The sequence below is a fragment of the Hylobates moloch genome, unplaced genomic scaffold, assembly GCF_009828535.3.
Source record: "Hylobates moloch isolate HMO894 unplaced genomic scaffold, HMol_V3 SCAFFOLD_1, whole genome shotgun sequence".
Lineage (NCBI taxonomy): Eukaryota > Metazoa > Chordata > Mammalia > Primates > Hylobatidae > Hylobates > Hylobates moloch.
The window spans coordinates 204,133,368-204,156,583 of NW_026652276.1; the positions used below are offsets into that span (position 1 = coordinate 204,133,368).

A 23,216-nucleotide genomic window follows, 5' to 3' on the forward strand; every position below is an offset into this window, starting at 1 on the left:
ACATTATTAAAATATCTTTTTGAAAAGTTGTGATAAGGAAAAAATTACTACTCACTAAAAGTCATCATAGATATGAAAATGGCATTTAGCATAGCAGGGTCAGGTGCACTGGATTGTAATTTACCTTTTACTTTCTAATTAACTTTAAGGTCAGCCCACAAAGGACTCTATGCTTCACCCAAAATAAACTAATTTACAAACGTCTCCCTTTCCGTTATATTTTATACATAGAAATCATTTGTATTTTCTATATGATAAAGCATTCCATTGAAATTTGACACAAAATTGTAAATAAGATAGGGAAATAAGCTTAAAAATTCTTATGAGTCATACAAAGTGACAATTGAAATTTGAAGCTTAACATTAAGTATTTTACTATAGGAAAGACTTCAAACACAAACCAGAAAGTGATGCATAATTTGAATATTATTAAATTGATAATAAGAATGGAAACTTAAAATATGCAGTGTTTATATGATTTATCTTTGCCACTTTAAAACTTTCAAAAATATAAATGAAGAAAAAATTGGATTTCATATAAAAGCTTAACTGTAAATATACGCATATATATAGAATTGTTAAAAGATATTGGAAGATATAAAACAAAAAAATCAAAACAGAAACAGGTTAATATGTTTGCCATGCTTTATGCCTTATGAATTAACCACACATTTTTTATTAATAAGGACCTTTAAAATATACATTATTGCTACTGCACATGAGCTGATGTTTATGCAAATATCATTGACAATTTATAAAGGCATTAAAATTCAGGGTAAAAATTCTACAGTAAATGCTAACACTAATATATCATAATGCAAATTAAAGGTTAAGAGGAGGAGTTTCTGAAGTGGAATGGTGAATGCACCATTTTTTTAATCTAGCCAGTAAACATGAGCTCCATGCATTCAGATTTACTGTTATTTTTACCGAGTGCTTGTGTTCACTGGGCTGAACACAGATGAGATGATACTGAAGTAAAGGGTAAAGCATGAGGACCAGAGGGACAGTAGTAGAGGGCACTGAGCTGAAAAACACGGCTCTTAAGCAAGCCTGAAATGAGCTACTAAATGAGCCAACTAGTGGTACAGAAATTATACAAAGGGGGCAGGTATCACAGCAGATTAATCTTTAGTCTTCTGCCCAGATAGTAGTTTCAGCCTGAGACCAAGGGTTTAACCTGAGCCCAAGAGGGAGTTGGAATAAGTAGTAGAGGGCAATGAGCTGAAAAATAGGTCTCTTAGGAAAGCCTGAAATGAGCCACTAATGGAACCAACTAGTGGTAAAGAAATTATACAGAGGGGGCAGGTATCATGGCAGATTAATCTTTAGTCTTCTGCCCAGATAGTAGTTTCAGCCTGTGGCCACAGGACATTGTCACAGGTATATTATGAATGGAAAAGTACCTGTGTTATATAAGGAGATTTATGTGAAATGAAAAGTACAAAATGATGTAAAACTTTAAAACAAAAAATATTTCTACATACACACATGTGCCTGAAATGAAACATATATATGTGGCTGAAATGAAATATATCAAAATATTAATAATTTCTTAATTGTTATTTCTTAACCATGAGATTATGGGTATCTTCCACCTTCTTGATACTTTCTGTAACTTTTATAGCCAGAAATAAGTTTTTGTAAACATATAAAGCAATGATAGTCTATTAAGGCAGACAGGTAGTTAGAGATTATCTGGTATAAAGACCTAATATTTCAGAAGACCAAAATGAGTCTCAAGTGTGACCCAGCTGATTACTGCAGACTTGAAAGCAAAATCCATGTCTGTGAGTTCTCTCTCAGCGAATTTCCCCTGTACCAACTTGCCTTCCAGAATACTTATACGAATTTTTAAAACTACATTTGAGTTCCATTTCATACTGCTTTTACCACAATGGTAACCTATTGTGTTTTTATTCAATCCCTTCTGTCTACCATACATGTGGAGTATGCCTTCCACATCTTCTTCCAAGTAACTGAAAAATTTTCTACGAGGACATGACCAAATGCAGAATCCAATGACATCATCACAATGGACCTGTCACAACAGAAATCCTGCAGGTCCAGATGTGACTCACTATTGCCACCTGGTGGCAGCGATTGCAGATTTCTTTCACAGCTTCCTTCACTGAATACGTATGCTTTGTATCATCCTCCCATTATGGCTCTGTCATAATGTTGCTTATAGTACAGAATTCAAATTTTCAATATGTTGCCTAGAGCTCTATTAACATATAGAAATATGATATACATTACTTTTCCTGCCGCTTCTCTAAGTTAGAATATGTCTTTTCCCTCCTTCACTTGCTTATTTTTTTAAGTACATACTACTGAATCAGTCCCAAATATTCCCTGGTTGCTTAAACATTCTCTCAGAACAATCAAGTGATAGGATACCTAATTCACATCAATATTCTACCAATTTTATTGTCTTGATGACATCTCTTTCAGGACCTCCTTTCCTGTCCTAACCCTAGTCATTTTTTTCTCTAGAACTGCAAAGAGCTATCTAGACTTAAGTCTACCCTCTTATTTCATCACAAGTCTGACTGGATATTGACTCTAGGATGGAAATAAATGTTACTTAAAATTTTGAAGGCAGTTTTTCTGCTGTCTCTGAGTAGTGCTGCTGGGGAGAAGTATTCAGTCATTCATATTTTTGATCCTTTATAAGGAATTAGTGTTTCTTCCTTTTTGAGAGCTTTTAGGGTCATCTTACAGTATTCTGAAATCTCAAAGATTTTAAAACAGACCTGCCCTGTGGGGGTCTGCTTCACTTATTTTGATGACATTTAGTGAATCCTTTAATCATAAAACTTGTACTCTTCCATTGTAGAAACTTTCTTGAATTTTTAATATACTCTTCTCTTTTTTTCCTATTCTTTTTTGGAAACTCCTCTTATTTCCTGTTTATTCTGTTTCTATTTTGTCTACTGAATTTTCCATTTATGCTTTTATATCTCTATATTTTACATTTATACTTTATTTTGTATTTACATATTTTATATTTTTGCCTTCTTGGTTCTGTTTTATAGAATACTATTTGTATTTCATAAATACAAGTAATTTATTTGTTTATCTGATTATATTAATGATATTTTCTTTTTTATAGTTTCTTCTTCTTGCATAGTCTCTGTTTCTCGCAAATTGCTGTTTTTTCTTATTTATTTGGCACTCTCTCTTTCATAATTGAGGCTTTCATCAGATATCCAGGAATTTTTGGTTGTCTGCTCACATTTCAGGCAGTGAATATTTGTGTAGAAGCTCTGCTCTCATATTTTGGGATTTGTTGTTGCCTGTAAGCTTCACTGTAATGTCATCTGACTTGGCCTTTTTTTGAGAAAATTCTAAGGTCAATGTTTTCATCTCTCTTAACGCCGATTGTGTTCTCCAAGGAAGCATCATCTGGCCTTCCGCCTGCTGACACCTGAAAGGCATCGACCTGGCTCCTGGACCAGTGTAGGTAGAAGGCCGGGTTCTCCATTTTCAACTTATAAGCTATCACTCAGTACCCCTGTTTTCCCTGTTTTCCTTCCTCCCCCAGCCCAGAACTGGATCTGATTCTCCTTATCCCGTTTTACCTTGTCTGAAGATCATATTTCTGTTTGGTGGATTAGAAGCTGTTGCATCCATGTGGATTTGGGGAAGAAAGTAGAAGATTTAACTGCTTCAGAAGCAATTTTTTCTTTCTCCTGCTTTTCAACATTTTAAAAACGTTGAAGCCTGCTGCTATGGAAATTGAATTGTTTATTGGCTTTTCTCATTACCAATTTAGGATTCAGCTTCCATGGGATTACTGGGGATAATGGAGTTATTTTCCACTTTTACTTTCCAGCTTCCAAAATGATTTTGCTGTCATGTCTTCTCTTGACGTTTATATAATTTGGATTATATTTGAAAGTCTATTTGTTCTTGTTTAATGAAGACTTAGAACAGTGGTAACAAATGGGCCTATTTAACCTGCCATCTTAATGGAAAATACAATATTTATCTTTTTACATTTCAAAATTAAAGAAATAAATATTTACTAATAATTAATGCCCACTTTTGACCTTGGTGCTTTCGTGGTCCATATGTTGGTAGATGATGTAACTAAAAAGGGAACAGGAAAGTGGAAGTTCCATAGTGCACAGAGGAATTGAGACAGTGGGAACCTGTCCTTTTGGTCTGCATATTGAGTTTAAAGGTCTTCAGTTAAGTTAATAACAGATTATGTTATTTAATTAAACCAGCCTTCCTACAGTGTTCTAATGGTTTAAAATGTCTATAAGAAGATTATTTCTGTAGAGAAATTATTATTTTTTTATAATAATGGATTCTTTATTAGACGAAGCTCTGACCACAATAGGTGATCCCTTTGGTTTTCCCATCCTTTTTCTTCTCCATGCCTTCTCTTTGGCCCTATCAGGAGCTCAAGTCCTTCTAGCCCTTCTCAAGGCCTCATTCTTTACCAGGGCAAACCTATCCCTTCAGATGAATCACTGACAACTCTCCTGCTATGCCTTCAACATCCCAGCAGGCTTATCATTTTGCTGTTCCCATCTTTAGAGACCCTGAACTTCAGCTTAATACAAAAATCAACTTCTATGCTCTCTTGGATGCCACTGGAGAAAATCCCTTGGCCAAGCTCGCTGGTGCTATGAGAAATCCACAACCTCTGACCTCAGCTGGGCCTCAGTATCACTCTGCAATGCTTTCCTGTGTTTCTGCTTTCTTACAAGGGATACCTAAACTCTCCCCACGTCCTTCTGTAAAGAAATGATTGAATGAAAGTACTAGACAAGTGAATAGCAAGAAATTGTGGGAGAGGATCTTCCCCTTACAGCTGGTATGAACTATTCATGAAGATCTAGTGAAAATATAGTCAGTAATAACCTGATGAATTCAGAGGAGTTGGTAGTAAAATTGAAGTCATAGATAAGACTCTTTGAAATAGAATTTATATCCACCATAGTTAATAAAGAACTATTACATATTGTGAATTTGGATATGTTTATAAAGTAATAAACATTTATTTTATTTGTGTGTGTGATGAATAAAGAGATGTTTAAAATGTAGCATTAAGGACATGAGGCCTCTTTACAAATAAACTCTATTTTTCAGAAATGTTAAAGGTCATGATTAAATCCAGTATTTACTTAAAAAATTTTATTGCCCTAAATGTTAACTATTTAGAAGCTTCCCTTGCACTTTCTTAGGAAAAAGCATATGTGTGTGTGTTTTTGTTTGTGTGTGCCACTGAGAAAAACCTTGCTCTTTCTAGTTGTAAAAATGACTGAAACAAAATATAGTAACATAGCATATTTGTCTATCCAGCAGCATGACAAATCAGATTCCCTGCTAAACGAGATGCTATTGAAAATATTAAAAACAATCTTTTAAAATGCAACAATACTTTTAAAGCTGGATTTAAAATAGGATTTTAGATTTCAGTTTATCATGTTGCAAGGAGAGCTTGGTATAAAAGATATTGCTCCAGGCCAAATGTGTGTGGGGAATCATATAAGAAAATACACATGAAGCTGGTATCCTTTGCAGAAGTAGAAAGAAAATATCATGCTGACTTAAGGGAAAACAATATCCCCTAAAAATTCCTAACCATGAGCATTTTTTCTTAAAGCATTAATTTATGTTATGTGTGTGCTAAAGAGAAATAGGAATATAATTGAAAACTCTTAAAGCAGCTGCAACATATGACTTATAGAATTTCCATAGTAACTAAAAAAAAAATTTCAATGTTTAAAAGTACTGAACATGCAAGAAAATAATTCAACAAAATGAGAACAAGCGATAAATAAATAAAAACTAAGTCAAAGAAAGAGACCCACAAGGACTTCAGAGGTGTTGGACACAGACACAAAATATAATTACATTTACATATGATTAATAAAATTAGAGAAGGAATTGAAAATATGAAAAAGATTATAAAAGTTACAGGCAAATCTTAAGACAAATAGAGTTTACATAAATTAAATTTAAGTAACAATTTAAAAGCTCAGTAAATACATCAAAATAGACATAGCTAAAGAGAAAATTAATTAGCTGGAATATAAATCAGAAGTTACTATTCATAAAAACAGATGTTAAGTAGCTTAGAAACCACAGTGAGAAAGTGCAGAATATTTAATTGGAGACTCACAGGGAGAGAATACAGAGAACTAGGATGAGGCAATTGAATATTGAGAAATAACACCTGATAATTTGAAAGAATTGTTGGAAAAGATCAATACACAGATTCAGGAGAAATATGTACTTAGGTATAGCAAAGTAAAATTCTGTCACACACACACACATATACACACACACATCATTAAAGCAACCAAAGAGAAAAGATTGCCTACGAAGGAATAATAGTTTGACTGATAGCTAGCTGACTTTTAAATAGAAAAAAAGAAAGCCAAAAGGAAGTAGAAATATATAAATATATTTCAATGTGCAAAATAAAAAATAATAACTTATGTAGCACACTATAACTATAAAAACGTTTCAAGAATTATAGAAATCTTTCTATCAAACAAAAACTGTGAATTTAACACCAAAATCACTCTCTGAAGTACATTCAAAAGGTATATTCAGGAAGAAGGAACATGACCCCAGATAGGGGGTCTGAGAAGCAAAATACAGTGGTGAACCAAGATATTAATAAATATGCACATAACTCTACAGAGCACTGATTTTAAAAATAATACAATTATGTAATTTATGGAGGAATAATAGACTAGAACTAAAAAATTGGAAAATAGCATGTAAATAGAAAGCGATGGTCTAAGTTAAAATATCCTAGGCTCTTCACACTGTTCAGGAGAAAAAAAACAAATGGATTATCTTTAAATTTTTATTTATTAAGTAGACATGATATTGACTGAATTATGTCTCTCAATATTCTTACGTTGAAGCTCTGACACTCAAAGTGACTCTGTGTGGAAAAAGGCCTTTACAGAGGTAATTAAGTTTAAACACAGAAGAGTGCCTAATCTGATAGGGCTGATGTCCTTATAAAAAGAGCAAAAGGGACCAGAAGTCTCTCTTTCTACTGCACGTGCACAGGGAAAACATCACGTGAGGATACAATGAGAAGGTGGCCTTGTACAAGCCAGAAAGAGAGGTCTCACTAGAAACCGACCGAGATAACACCTTGATCTTGTACTTGGCTAGCCTCTAAAACTGGAAGAAAATATAACAGATTTGTATTGTTTAAGACACAGTTCTGTAGTATTTTGTTATGGCAACCCTTGCTGCCTAATAATATAGTAAAATGATTAGGACAACTAAAATAGGCACAAAGTGTAGAATAGACCACCCATACAAGTGTGTGTGTAGCATGAAATAAAAGAAAATAACTGCATAGGAACGCAGGAAGGAAAGATGGAAAGAATATTTGGAAAAAATAAAAAGCTGGCAGTAGAAATTATTCTAAATATATAATGTCACAAATAATTTAAATGGATAGAACATGTCAGGTAGAGGTAAAAATTTTCAAACATAATAGAAGAGATACACCCAAAACATAAGGACACAGAAATACTGAAAGTGAAAGGATAGAGGAAATGCCAGGTAAATACTAGCCTTATAAAAGCTGGTAGTGTCATGCCTGTAATCCCAGCACTTTGGGGGGCCGAGGTGGGCAAATTATGAGGTCAGGAGTTCGAGACCAGCCTGGCCAACATAGTGAAATCCCGTCTTTACTAAAAATACAAAAAATTAGCTGGGCGCCTGTAATCCCAGCTACTCAGTAGGCTTGAACCCAGGAGGCAGAGGTTGCAGTGAGCTGAGATCATGTCACTGCACTCTAGCCTAGGCGGCAGAGTGAGACTCAGTCTCAAAAAAAAAAAAAAAAAAAAAGCTGGTCGTCCTGTGTTATCAGCAGACAAATAAACTCAAAGACCAAAAAAATTAAGATAGATGAAGAGATGCACAGCAAAATGATAAAAGGTTAATCAATCACACACACAGAAACATTCTAAATGAGTTCAAAATACATAATTTAACAATGCAGAGGAACCAAAATTGACAGAAGTATCAGAAGAAATAGAATACCCACATGCTAGAGGGGGAGTTTAACAAAACAGTCTCATCAATTGCTGAATAAAAAGAGACAAAACTTGGTCAGAGCACAAAGATTTGAGAAGCACAACTAGCAACTTGATCTTACAGAGTTTTGGGAAATATCGAACCTAATTAGTTAAAAATGTACAATTTGTTTTAAGCACAATGAAAAATATTTATTAAAGCTGACCATGTGCTAGTCCAAAAAGCTGCTTTAACAAGTTTTAGAGAACTGTTATATAGACCACAGTTTCTGACCACAGAAAATTGTTAGAAAAAATTTAAAAGTAGCTAAAAATCTATTTTAAATTTCAAAACACATTTCTAAGCATCTTTTGAGTAAAAAAAAAAATCTAGTAAGTATAATGGAAATCAGAAAACACAAAACTGAAAAATATGGAAAATAGCTAAAGTAATAGAAGCAAATTCACATCCTTAAATCCTTACTTTGGAAGAGAGGAAAAACTCAAAACTACTAAGGTAAAGGTCAGATTTTTAAAATTAGCAAAAGAGCAAGAGCATAAATACACAAATTAAGTAGACAGAGCAAAGTAATAAAGAAAGAAAACTATTAAAAATAATGTGAAATATACATTAAATAGAAAAGGTGAAAAGAGTCAGAAGTTGGTTCTTTGACAAGACTTTTAAGACTAATAAAATAGACATAGTTTGGAAAGCTTATTTGAAAAATGTTTTAAAAGCACAAGGAAAGTGTTAGAAATAAAGACATATAACTATAAATACTATAGAAATTAAATAGATATAAGAAAATATTATAAACAACCACACACTACTAAATTTGACATGGAACACAAATTTCTTTTTAAAAGTGCAATTGTTTGATGTTGAAATAGAAAATCTGAATACTCTTAAATCCAGGAAAGTAATAGAATAACTTTTAAGTACATATGCCTTCCACTTTCTCCTTTCCTTGAGCAGCTAGCTGGGATACAGAATGGACGGAGGGAGATGGGGGAGCCGTCTTGAACTACAAGGTTCCAGTGCTGGAAATGGCAGAGAAGAGATAGAGTCAGGGGCATGGTAATGAAGGTGCCACTATACCAGCCTATTTCTATCTTGTTGAAATTGTTGCTATTTTTGGTCTTTGTTGTGGTGACCAATCCATACCTTAACTAGTGCAAGTGATAAAACAAAAGAAAACAAGAGAATGATTAACACAAAATTTGGACTATAGCTAACTCAGCAAGGGGGTGGGGGTGATTGTGTAAGGAAAAGAGATAGGCTTGTGTAGATTTTAGAAATCATTATGTTCCAGTTATTAAACTGGGATGTGGTATACATCATCTTATTTTGTTATTCTTTAAAATATTTAGTCACGTTTTATAAATGCATATATGCATGAAATATTTCATAATCAAAATACAGAAAAATCAATTTGGAGACAAAATAAACATATTTCTTTTTTTTAGAAAATACCACTAGAAGATGCATAGGGGAACACTGTTGAGTATTTCAAGAAACAAAATATAGTATTCAAATAAGCTATGTAGTGTGGGGGGCTTATTGTACAGTTAAAGTACAGATATTTCCAATATGGCTGAGCTTATGATATTTGCTAGATAATATTTCAATAACATAAAATGTGAAGAACTAGATTTTTGTATTTCATAAAATAAAGATATATGGGAGAAATGATATTGTCAAAAGTCAACAGTTTCTTTAATAGAAAAATGTTGTGTGAGACCACAACTAAGAATGGCCATCAATGGAGATAGCACTTTGACTCTAATAAAGGTTGAAATCTGGAGTGAGGTCACGTTCACAGATTGTTGCTGTGATTCCTAAAGGGTGTGTGGTAGTCGTCCTCTCTCTCCTTGCTTACCTCTTCTATAAACATTCTCTATAAACCACTGCATGAATAAAAGGAAACCCTAGGTTGGGTCATGTAAGGGTTGAGCAGTGCTAATTACTGCCTTTGCCATCCAACTTCTCCCAGTTTAGGAAAATGGAAGAATAATGAAGGAGAGCCAGCTTTTGTTTGTTATGTGATCTAAGCTAAAATACCTTTTTCATATCTGACCTAGGAGCCAGATATTCCAGAATTAATATCTCCTTATTTGGCAGAACTAATACCCCTAGTTTCTAATATCATGAACCATGTTTATTACTGTACTTACAAGACTCCTTTGAATTTTTGGAGAACATTAAAAAGTGTTGTCTTGTACAATTGGATTCCAACCATAAGGATTTTCACCCCTAAACTAAACAATACCTAATTAAAAGCAAGATGTAATTTATTCAAGGCTATTTTTTCTTTGAACTTTTCGCTTTGAGGAATTACAACTTATATTAAACTAATGAAAAACAATTATCTCAGATTTTTCATTAAAAGTTTACTGATTTTCTAATCTCTTTCATTTGTAGATGCCTGGAGGTTTAGAAATTGAGCTGATGTAAAACTCTGGGCTGTCTCTTTGAATGACATTAATGCTTGCAGGGGAGGGAAAGAACTAGCAACTTTATTCCTCCTTTGGTATCTACAAATGGACTTTTGGATACCTAGAACTCATTTCCCATGGAAATTGTATGCATGGCGGTTGGTTTACCAGTACCCCAATGGAACCTGACAAATACATTTCCTCAGGTACTGTCAGTGTAATTTTAGGATATTCCTTTCTTCTCCCAGTATCTTTTCTTGTCTACAAATATTTCAGCTACTTTTAGGGGGTAATGTGGGATTTATGGGCTTGGCAACTATTCACCACTTTATTTTGGACAAGTAGAGAGCTCACTTAGTATTTGGGCCATGGCCTATAGTGAGAAGAGAACTTCATAAAAGTTAAGTCATGAGACAAATCTCTTTTTTAGATATGCAGCATAGGAATGTGATTCTTTGATATGAATACTTTAAAATAAGGTCCTGTACTACTAAATATCCATCATCTTCAACACTAATATCTAGTCTTTATCACCACCAGCAAAATGATCATCGTTATTATCTGTATGAGAACTTTGCAGTTCTATTAACAAGAATTTTAGAGCTGATAAATTTTAGTTACAAACCATTTTTTTGTCTTTCTACCCAAAATGAAACCAATCTGATCCATAGTGTTGACTTTAAATGTTTATCAGTTTGATTCTTTGCTTGGTGTAGTTCATTTTTTTAAAGCAGCCAAAATTAATAGTATTTAATTTAATGGTTCTGTTGTTTATAGTGACTTCTCTGAATTTTCCCTGATGGTTAACTGGACACTGGAAACTTAGTGTAGTTTATATACAACATGAGTTATTTTAATCTAATTGTAATCATTTGATAAAAATATTACTGAATTTATTTATTCAATAAGCAAATATTTACTATTTACAGCAGTCACTATTCAAGATATTTGTGATATGTACTAGATGGACAAAAATCTCTGCCCCATGAACCTTGCATTTTAGTGGAGAAAGAAGACAATGAACAAAATAAATACAAATTAAGTAAATTATATAGTCTGTAAGAAGGTGATACATGCTTTTGGATAAAGTAGGGTAGAGTCAGGAGGATTAGGAGGAAGGATATGGGATATGGTGGCTGCAGTGAAATAGGGAGATTAAGGTAGGTCTTGTTGAAAAGGTGACATTGAGCAAATGTTAAATGTATATTTCTTAACTAATATTACTGTCATTGCTAAATACAGAATTTATTTGGGGGCCGTTATTATTTTTTTCTACCTGTTGAGAATTTTCTACTTACTACATACTAAACTTTGTATGGATCAGTGTATGTTATTGCCTTTGGGGAGAAATATTATAGTTCTAAAAATTGAAGTAAGCTTATTGATCAGCTTAGATTAATTTAATTGTATTAGTAAAGAGATTTTAATTAAATTTTTAAAATCTTTAGTTTTGTACTAAATAAATGGTGCTTCAAATGAATAAAATTGTAATAACCTCATTAGAAATAAAACTTATTTATTTTATTGCAGGAACACAGCAAAATTATGCAGATTACCAAAAAAAACCTAAGCCTTTTATTTTATTTCTCTTCCTTTTTTTCATTTTTGTTTTAGGTTTGGGGGGCACATGTGCAAGTTTGTTATATAGGTAAACTCATGTCATGAGTGTTAGGCAGTGTTGAGGGAAATTCATAACACTAAATGCCCATATCAAAAAGTTAGAAAGACCTCAAATTAACAACCTAACATCACAACTGAAAAAAATTAGAGAAGCAAGAACAATCCCAAAGCCAGCAAAAGACAAGAAATAATCAAAATCAGAGCTGAACTGAAGGAAATTTATCTTCTCTGAAATTTAATTTATACCACTCTCCCCCAAAAACGAGTAATATTTGTATTTTTTTTGACTTGTAGGTCAAATTCAAAGTCAAACCCCACAGGATTTATTTTAATTCAATAGAATATCCCACTTACTTCAAGAAGAAAGCATAAGATCAAAAGATTATGAATATAAATATTTTTCCATTTTATAGCTAGATGAAGTAGATATACATTCTTCCATATAATCAGTGTTAAATTATATAGGGTAAATCTATCAAAGAACAGCTGCAGTTTATTTTAGTTGTAACACAAACTATATATACATTTATTCCTTAAAATATACCTATAATTGTTAAAAATCAAAACATATCATAAATATATAATATATAAAATAATGCTTTCATGCATATCTTATAAAGAATACTTTAGTGCAGCAAAAAACTATTCCCGTTTTTATATAAAGCTAAATTTTTGTGCATTGCATTCTAGAAAGACCATAGAATCAACATTCAAAAGCCTCACTTTTCTTTCCTAAACTCAGATATTAATCTTTATTGCCAAAAATGCATCTCCGTTATCTTTTCTCTATTGAAAGGTTATTCCTACCTCTGAGTTCTGCATTCTCATCAATGGCATCACAATCTACCGCTCCCTAGTTTAGAGCAGTGGAGGCATCTCCTACATTTTTCTCCCTCATCCCCAATGTCTAATTAATAAAAAAGCTCAGTTGCTCAGTTAATCAAAAAGCTCACCACTGACTTTCAGGTTGTCCCAAAGGCGGAACTTATCATATTGCCCCACAGCTTTAAGGCTTTGCGTTTTCAATAAAATCAACTCTAAACTCCTTTGCATTGGATGAAGAGATATTTATCCAATGCAAATTAACCTGGACAAACCCATACAATAATTTTATTCCCCACAACAGCTCATCTCTAGCATCTGCACTGTACAGGTTTCCTGAAAAAAACCCATTCTTTACTTAGCTAGGTCTTTGAATTAGTTGTACTCTCTGATTAGAAAGCATCTTCCTCTTTTTACTCTTTTGCTTTCACTCATTCATTAATTGATAAAGATAACTACTTATCGAATACCTCCTTTGTGTCAGACAATGGGAACGTGCCAGAGTTTAAAGTGCTGACAAGGTAGACACGTTCTTGCATTCATGAGTTTGCACTCTTCTGCTTGCACACGCTCTCATCTTTCCAGACTCAAATGTCTTTACATTATACTTCCTCCCTGCAATACTCCCAGATCGAACTAGTTGCTCCTGCTTCTAGAAGGGTTGGCATCTGTGCATGCCTTTGTTGTGGTACTTAAGTCACACTTATTTTTATAAGTCCATCTTGTCCACTAGACTCTGAGCTGCTTACAATAAGGAGCAGGTCTTTTCATCAAATGACCTGCCTACAATGCCTGGGACAGTATTTGGATATCAAATCAATTTGAATGGTTTTGACTGAAACTTTAGGCCTTATGACAGAAAACTAGGTTTCCAAAGATGACCACAAGAAAGTTACTGAGTGCATGTATATTCTTTCTGTTTAGGTGTGCCAATTTTCACAACAGTTTTTAAAGCCCATTTCTTTTTTTATTATACTTTAAGTTTTAGGGCACATGTGCACAACGTGCAGGTTAGTTACATATGTATACATGTGCCATGTTGGTGTGCTGAACCCAGTAACTCGTCATTTAACATTAGGTATATCTCCTAATGCTATCCCTCCCCACTCCTCCCACCCCACAACAGGCCCTGGTGTGTGATGTTCCCCTTCATGTGTCCATGTGTTCTCATTGTTCAATTCCCATCTATGAGTGAGAACATGCAGTGTTTGGTTCTTTGTCCTTGCGATAGTTTGCTGAGAATGATGGTTTCCAGCTTCATCCATGTCCCTACAAAGGACATGAACTCATCACCTTTTATGGCTGCATAGTATTCCATGGTGTATATGTGCCACATTTTCTTAATCCAATCTATCATTGTTGGACATTTGGCTTGGTTCCAAGTCTTTGCTATTGTGAATAGTGCCGCAATAAACATACGTGTGCATCCCCATCAAAAAGTGGGCGAAGGATAAGAACAGACACTTCTCAAAAGAAGACATTTATGCAGCCAACAGACACATGAAAAAATGCTCATCATCACTGGCCATCAGAGAAATGCAAATCAAAACCACAATGAGATACCATCTCACACCAGTTAGAATGGCGATCATTAAAAAGTCAGGAAACAACAGGTGCTGGAGGGGATGTGGAGAAATAGGAACACTTTTACACTGTTGGTGGGACTGTAAACTAGTTCAACCATTGTGGAAGTCAGTGTGGCGATTCCTCAAGGATCTAGAACTAGAAATACCATTTCACCTAGCCATCCCATTACTGGGTATATACCCAAAGGATTATAAATCAGGCACATAAAGCCCATTTCTAATGTATTATTTTATAACATACCTGGCATACTGTTAATTTTTCATGTTTTAAAGGAATTACTTCTATCTCTAAAGATAATATCTTCATAAATATATATGCAATTCCCATCTTAAAAAATCCTTAATATATTCTGTAGCTAATGGCTTAAAACTTATCTTTGTATTCATTTTCTCTTTACATAGAAATTGCTCTTTCCTAGAAGATTTCTGTAATTAACAAGAGGGTTTTCTTTTTCCTATTGAACTGCATGTTAATGCATTCCATGGCCAGATGAAGAAATATATGTCCCACTTTCCTATTCCTAATGCCATAGTTACTATAGGACTATTTCTATGCGGGATTTATTTCTCAGTTCTTGAGATATATTGCTCCCAGTGCAATCTAGTATAGTATTTTTATATTGATTTATTCTGGGGAAATGAATTCTATGGGATAGTTTACAGAGATCTCCTTGCCTCTTTTAATATCTAGAATGGCTACAACTCCTCCACCTGTATTTGACAGAAGCAACTCATGAATTCTGCACTGATTTTTTTAGTGGCAATGGAAGCACTAAAGATAACGACTTGTAATTACATGAATAGGAGTTGCTCCAAGTTCATAACCTGGAAGAAATGACGACAATGCTCCTAATGAAAATCAGGCTATTAGGCCAGCAAGATTTTAATGAGAAAAGGATAAAAAAAACCTACCTATCAGGTACTATGCTTATTACCTGGGTAAGGAAATAATCTATATATCAAACCCCCAAAACACGCAATTCACCCGTACTACAAACCTGCACATGTACCCCTGAAGCTAAAATAAAAGTTAAAAGAAAGAAAATGAAGCAATATTCTGAGACTGGAATTATATTTCTTTAAACTACCTTGGCTAACTGCCATTATCCTGATTCTGGTAAAATAATAATACTAATTTTCAGAGCCTAAAATGTTTCCTATCCAGATGTTGATTTCCATCTGTTCATGAAAGCTTATCAAACCATTACACCATGCTACTACTTAATCAAGCAAAATAATTTATAGAAAAGGCAGCAAGTGGCAGGTTTTAAAATGCATATGTATCCAACTACAGCTCTAATATAATTTTGTATATAATTATTTAGAATCGAATTTATGTACCTTTTCCAACTCCACCTTGCTTGAAATTTTCCCTGTATCATTATTGTATCTGAAAAATAAATTGATCCAGTTATAATTTTATTAAATTATAATTTGGAAAAATCCTAATCAAAATGTCAGTATTCCTTACCCTGGAACTGGGTTTGTTTTCTCTTTCCTCTCATTTATTTCATGTCCATTAACACTTTCTGCAAAACATTAAATAAAAGAAAAGCAATTTAAATAAGGGGTTATCATTGGGTTTGCCTGTGTGTGGATGCAAAGATGGAAGCATTAGTAGAAATTGAAAATAAAAAATTCACCGTGTGCTAACATAACATTCATCTTAAAGTATTTTATAAATACAAATATCCCCCCAACACTTTTTCACTGCGTCAGAGCAGTTAGTCAGAGCCAGAAATAATAACAGTGAAATTTGATGCTGTATCCAAATAGAATGTAGGAATTAAAGATTCCCAGTATTATGTAGGAAAGCCATTTCAGTACAGGAAAGAGTAACCGGGAGGTCTACTGATAAAGACATGAGAGAGTGTTCCATCAGTCTGGCTGAGGGATAGAAAAGGCATTCCTTTTGCAAGTGAATAGAAATGTAACAATTTAGGTAAAATATTTGTAGAAAACTATTTTTGTAGATACTGAGAACTATAGAGGGAAGAAAGTTACATTCACATTATGCATATATGGACGGTTAATTCAAAATACAACTTAGAATTCTTGAGTTTATGTCTATTGCTCTAATGACTAGACCCCAGATTGGCCATATCAACATGTGATACCATCAACTTCTAGTCCGTGGTTGGTTGATCCGTTGAAGTAAGTCATCTGAGTGGACTCGACCTCTGCTTCTGCATTGATGATCTGCTGCGCTACAGCCTCCGCAATGGGCATGACCATGGCAGCCGTCGAGGTGTTGCTGAGCCACATAGACAAAAAGGCAGTGCTGCTCATGAACCCCAGCGTCAGCCTGAAACCAGAGAGCCGTTAGTGTGGAGCTGTGCTCTTAGCTTAACTAGCACCATATTATTTAACTGGAAGATGTTTAAGATGTGGTTTGTGAGTTGGGAATTTAAGTCTTTCAAAACATGGAAGGTTAAGATTCTGCCCAGATGATGAACTTGGAATACGGTGACAGCCAGGTAGAAATCAAAGCCGCACATGTGAAAGTGGAGTTCTTAAGAGATTTGTCTCCCAGGGAAACATGCAAATTTTCTCTTCAGAAACATAAAAATGATTAAAACTAAATGAACTGCAAGTTGGTTATATGACATAACAGCTTATAATATTTTACCAATATCTGAATGCTCTTCACAGCTGACCACTTATCTTCAAATGCTAGTAAGATGAAAATGCAATCAACTTTTGAATTTAGGGTCCCTTATTTTTTCTTTTATCTTTTAGCCATAACTCTGTTTGTTCATAGGGGGTGTCAGGGAGGTACAAGGACAAAGAAAGATTAATATTTATAAAGCCTCTTTTTACTTGTTCACTATACTGGTTCAGTATAAGGTGGGTGGAGAAAATAGTTAAGGTCATTTGCTAAAACGAGGTTTCTGAATTTTCTGAATATTCTATGATTTATGCTCTCCTGAATCTGATATCCTTTCCTATTGTCAAGATCTGGACACACTACATTCATTGTCTTCTTTTATAAATATTCTTAAAAATAATATGCCTAAGAGTACAAAATTTTAAGCCATATCTATAAACTTTCAAAGTCACACTTGGGAAAAAAAATGATCTCTTTTGAGTAGACGGGCCTGGAAAATCATTCAGAAGCACACCTTTCTATATAGAGCAATTTATGAAATAATCTGACACCCTCTTAAAACAGATGTACAAGAACAATACCACAATGTAAGTTTCAGACTCAGATAAGGTGAATATTTTCAATGTATACAACAAAATAAAAGGAAATGTATTAGGAATCTGCTTACACAATAAACGGTTCTTCTAAAAAAAAAGAAAATTAAGAACTTTTAACTTCTTAAGGCATTGTCAAGACAAGAAATCTTTGTATAAAAAATGCTGGCATCAGATAAAGCTTCTGGATGGTGAAAATGCCTTAAATTGAAGAGCCACTTAGTGGCATAATGGACAGAACTTCTGCCCCACTGTGAAGTACATTACATCATCCTCTGGAATAGTGAGCAGAGGGTCAGGAAAAAGAGATACATTTCTGTAGCACCCTAAAAGGCATGGAGCGCCACTTCATTTTAAGAGTCAGATGATGTCGGGTTTTTGTGTTTGTTTTGTTTGAGACAGAGTGTCACTCTGTTGCCCAGGCTAGAGTGCAATGGCGCGATCTTGGCTCACTGCAACCTCTGCCTCCCAGATTCAAGCAATTGTCCTGCCTCAGCTTCCCGAGTAGCTGGGATTACAGGTGCCTGTCACCATACCGCCCAATTTTTGTATTTTTAGTAGAGACGAGGTTTCACCATGCTGGCCAGGCTAAACTTGAACTCCCCACCTCAGGCGATCTGCCCACCTCAGCCTCCCAAAGTGCTGGGATTACAGGGATGAGCCACCGCGACTGGCCAAGATAATGTCTTAAATGCATATGTGTTATACAATTTTTAAGTCAAAAAAATTGAAAATTTGTCTCATTTGCATCATTTTTTTTGTATTTAGCAAAATAATTTGCACTATAAATGAAAAACACAGATGTGGCTATGCCCTAGAATGAATTATGCAATATAAGTCAATACAACATTCTAATTTTCCAAGAAAGATGAGAAGGGAAGAAACACTTAAGGCTTTAACACAAAATGCCACTATGCAAATGATTATGACACTGGAAATTTTCTTTAGCTTTCATTCATGTTCTTAGCAAGAGGTGAAATAAAACCGAAATAGCCAATTAATCTTATCAGTCAAATGAGTGATTTCATATTCTATAGATGAAATGTCTTGATTGTTTCACTTTGCAACAGTTGGTTTAAAAAGAAAAATATTCACCTTGGAATTTTTCTGCACACATTTGTATTTTGTCAGTAATGTCTTTGTCTTTGGTTTGTAACATCCTCCCTGATGATAAAGGATGCTCTTGAACAAGTTCTGAATATGTAATCAGCCAAATAAACAAGATAGGAGGAAAATCTACTCTGAAGTCTATCAATCTTGTCTGTTGAGGTTCAAAGCTTCTCTCAGCTTTGACTTCTGTGACGCATAAAAGGTGAGAAAGTTGTGTGCACGTATTCCAACCGCCCTGTAATTAGACCTGCAGTGAAAGTGGTTTTTTTTTCCTCCTATAATTCAAGTACATTTTATATCACTTTCATATTTGCAGAGGAAAAAACGTCATAATTCAGACTGTGATACAAAGAATTTCCTGGGCGTGAATTACTTATTTGATTATTTGCTCTGCACAAAAATGGTCTGTTCAGCAGGTAAACCGGAAGCAGTAAATGCAGTACTTACCATGCAGGATTTACACCAACCATCATCACCATTTTCAGAGCAATTCTCTTGTGCAAATTCCATTTTTCTATGGATGTTGCTAAACAGATAACTCCAATTAGCAGTAAGTGAAAATCCTTGAAATAAGCAGATGCCACCTGAAATAACAATTAAACCCGTGATTATTTACTTTGGGTGGGGAAAAATAACATTGCACAAGAAAGACATTATTATGCTGCTCTTAATTTTGACCTTCAACCACATAATCTTTCCATTTTGTTGAGAAAAATGTAGATGTGTTTGAATACAAATTTTGACATGTTCTATATTCTTACTCAAAAATGGTGTTAAGGAAAAGTATACAGAAAATAAAAGAGTACTCAGGGTTATTAAATAGCTGAGTAACATCAGGTAAGTGCTTTTCTATTGGGGCTAATTTGTTTATGCATCTATAGTGGAATGGCAATGACTGTGATTTGGGAAAGTTTTCAATCAAGCTCCAACTTGCTACTGTCTTATCATGACCCATTATGCTGTAACTGCAGTCACACTTTTATATATGGAATGATTTTGCTTTCAAAATTACTTTTTATAAGGCCAGGCATGGTGGCTGACACCTGTAATCCCAGCATTTTGGGAGGCCAAAGCAGGTGGATCACTTGAGGTCAGGAGTTCGAGGCCAGCCTGGCCAACATGGTGACACCCTATCTCTACTAAAAATACAAAATACTAGCCAGGCGTGATGGTGCATGACTGCAATCCCAGCTACTCTGGAGGCTGAGACAGAAGAATTGCTTGAATCCAGGAGGCGGAGGTGCAGTGAGCCAAGATCGTGCCATTGCGCTCTAGCCTGGGTGACAGAGTGAGACTTCATCTCAAAAAAAAAAAAAAAAAATTATAAAACAAATACCCTCAAATGAGACTTAACATTTTAAGCCATTTTCAGTCAACACCATTCAGAGATTAGTAAAGGACCTAGAACTTTAAGCAACCATTTGTAGCAGTATTTCTTAAAGAATACTTTGAAATACGTTAGGTACATAATCTTTTTTTTTAAAGGGTTGTGTAATCGATTAAGTTGAGAAAACAGAATTTTGAAATACTAGAATTTTCTCTCTTATATGCCTTTGCAAAAACCTTTAAACAATAGTGTATAATGTCATTTTTAAAGAGGGGGATATCATATACTGCATATTTTTCAGATTTATTTAATTATTAAAAACTTATTTTTATTTAATTTTTAGGTGGAGAATTTCATGGGACTAGTATTCAAGAGAACTTACTTTAAGAAACACTTGGCTAAACTGAATCACAAGGCTGTGCTGAAAAGAGGATTATAAGAGTAAATACCCCTCTAAAAAAAATCAAACCATAGCTAATAGAAGGAAAGGTTGGAATAAAACCATTCTAATGTTACAAAACCACAAAAAGGAAAATCAATTCTTGTGATAATTTTGCTATATTATATCTGCATTTTTAACATAACTCGCTAAGCTTGGCTTCATTTCAATAAAAACCAAAAATTAATAATTACCCTTGAAATTAAAAGTAGGCAAGTGGACAACTTTTATATTTTATAAAATGTTCATTTATGATGTCTTTCAAAGTTTATATCAATCTCTTTACATTTTGTAGTGATTGGATAATAGAAAATAATTATATCAATTTCCTTACTATTTCATTTACTAATTACTCATTGAAAAATTATCTGTATGCACCAAAATATTATAGGAGCAGAGAATACATTAATAAATGCTTGATATATTTTTCCCTCTTTGCACTTCTTCAATTCTCAAATATCAGGCCTTTCTAAATAGGTCCTATTATTTTTCTGTATCATAGAGCCCCGTTTGGTTTTATCATAGTATGTACATTACATAAATACTGTTTGTTTACGTGCTTATTGTTTTCTGTATTATACCATACATTCTGATGAGGACCAGGAATCTGTTTTGCTAGCCAAACCAGGACTCTGTTTTGCTAACCATCACATATTTTGCACCTAGCGTAGTGCTAGTACACAGTAGGAGAGCTTGGTAAATAGCATTGAAAGAATGAGGGAGGGAGGGACAGTGAATAAGCTATAGTCTCTGAGCTCTTATATCCCAATTTTCTACACTCTGTCCTCTACTTCCTAGTCTCCTAACTCTTTCAACTCTTACTCTAGGTATAAGTATTTCAATATATTAATTTACTAGTGCTTCCAGAGTCAGGAAGCTTTTTTTTTTTTCTTTTTTTTCTCCCTGGTTCTATACCTGCCTCTGAATTTTTTTTTTTTTCTGACTTTGAAAATCCAGTTATCTCGGTCCTCCAAAATGCTGGTATTCCACAGGGTTCTGTCCATAGTCTTTATAGTCTTCTTGTTTTATCCATCCAATTACTGAATTTGAAGGATTCAACTTTATGGGACTAAAATAATGCCTGGCACAAACATAGGGGCACTCAATGAACATTTGTTAAATGAATGTTGACTACACCAAGATCTTTATTTCCACACAGATAAGTCTTCTGAGTTTCAGACTGATACATCCAACTGTTCATTTCCATTTGAATTTCCCACAAACACCTACAATTCAACATATCCACAATGACACTTCTCATCTTCTCACTCCCCATCCTTCATACACATCCTGCCTTTGTGGTCAATGTAAACATCTATCTACTCAGTTGCCCAAGACAGAGACCTAAAGGTCAGCCATGATTCCTTTTTCACTTCCAATATAAGCCCTATTATTCCTAGGTCCTTCATATCTTTAAAATTTGTCCCTTTTTCTCTGTTTACACATGACTACCTTGATTAAGCTCCTCACTATTTCTCACTTGGCTACTGTATGATCGATCTTTTTCTGATCCACTCCATACCATTGTCATAGCCCCTTTTCTAAAGTGTAAATCTGATCACATAATTGTCCTTCTTATACTTCTTCAGTATAGTTTTTAAGAATTTCCCATAGTTTTAAAGACCAAATCCAATATTTTCAACATGTCATAAAAGACCCTCATCATCTGGTCCCATTTCACCTCTCCAATTTAGGTTTTTGCCACTCCACCCTTCCTCTTCCTATGTATTTAGTTCCCCAAACACAGAAGTGTTTTAACACTTGCTTGCAATTTAACCTGCAATGACCCTCTCCCCTTGTCTTGGATACTTCTAATCTTCCTTCATGGAAGACGTCAGTTCTTCTAAGATATCTTCCCTAGGACCCTAAACTGGATTAGATAATATCTCCCTTTTTATAGTACATCTTAATTTATATATTGATCATTTCTTCACTTATTTATCCCCTTTATTACACTAGATTTATCTTGAAGGCAAGATGTGTCTTATTGATCATTGTATTTATGGACTTAGCACATGCCTGGCACAAATTGGCACTCAATGGATGTTAAATTTAATAAGTCCCTAGACTTAAGGAGCTTACAAGCTGTTAGACAAGAAAAAACAAGTTAACAAAAAGTGCAATAAAGTATTATAGATGCTTGTATGATACCTCTCCAAAATATAATTGAGATTTTAAAAGTAAGTGGGGTGATAATTTTTTTCCTAGAGGGACTGGGAAAGTCTTCTTACAGAAGCTGATCCTTGAGTTTATTCTTGAAAAATGAATAAAGATTTAAGTTTTCATTTTCCCTTATCTCTTTTGCAGTTTGGCTCATGGAAATAAGCCCTATTGACTGCTGTGGTCTAAACGTTGGTGTCCCCCACCCAAATTCATATGTTGGAACCTAAAAGAAACCAAATATGTTCACTCTAACCTCATGAATGGAATTAGCGCTTTTATAAAAGGGGCCTGAGAGAGCTCCCTTGCCCCTTCCGTCATGTGAGGATGCAGCAGCAAGATGCCATCTATGAAGCAGAGAGCAAGCCGTTACCATACACTCAATCTGCCAGTGCCTTGATCTTGGACTTCCCAGCCTCCAGAACTGTGAGCAATAAATATCTGTTGTTTATTTACCCAGGTTAATGTATTTTGTTGTAGCAATCTGAATGGGCTAAGATACC

The 23,216-nt window shown here is 34.3% G+C and overlaps 1 protein-coding gene across 1 annotated transcript in view; it reads right to left on the reverse strand.

Moving 5' to 3' along the window:
* The window catches only part of SLC13A1 (solute carrier family 13 member 1), an 85,437-nt gene that overhangs the window by 38,047 nt on the left and 24,174 nt on the right, over nt 1-23,216 (reverse strand). Inside the window, exons 3-6 of the mRNA XM_032753510.2 lie at nt 19,235-19,371; nt 16,594-16,781; nt 15,948-16,005; nt 15,818-15,866 (exon numbers count right to left, since the gene is read on the reverse strand). Of these exons, the coding sequence (XP_032609401.1) occupies nt 15,818-15,866; nt 15,948-16,005; nt 16,594-16,781; nt 19,235-19,371 (432 nt within the window). The remainder of the gene's footprint in view (nt 1-15,817; nt 15,867-15,947; nt 16,006-16,593; nt 16,782-19,234; nt 19,372-23,216) is intronic.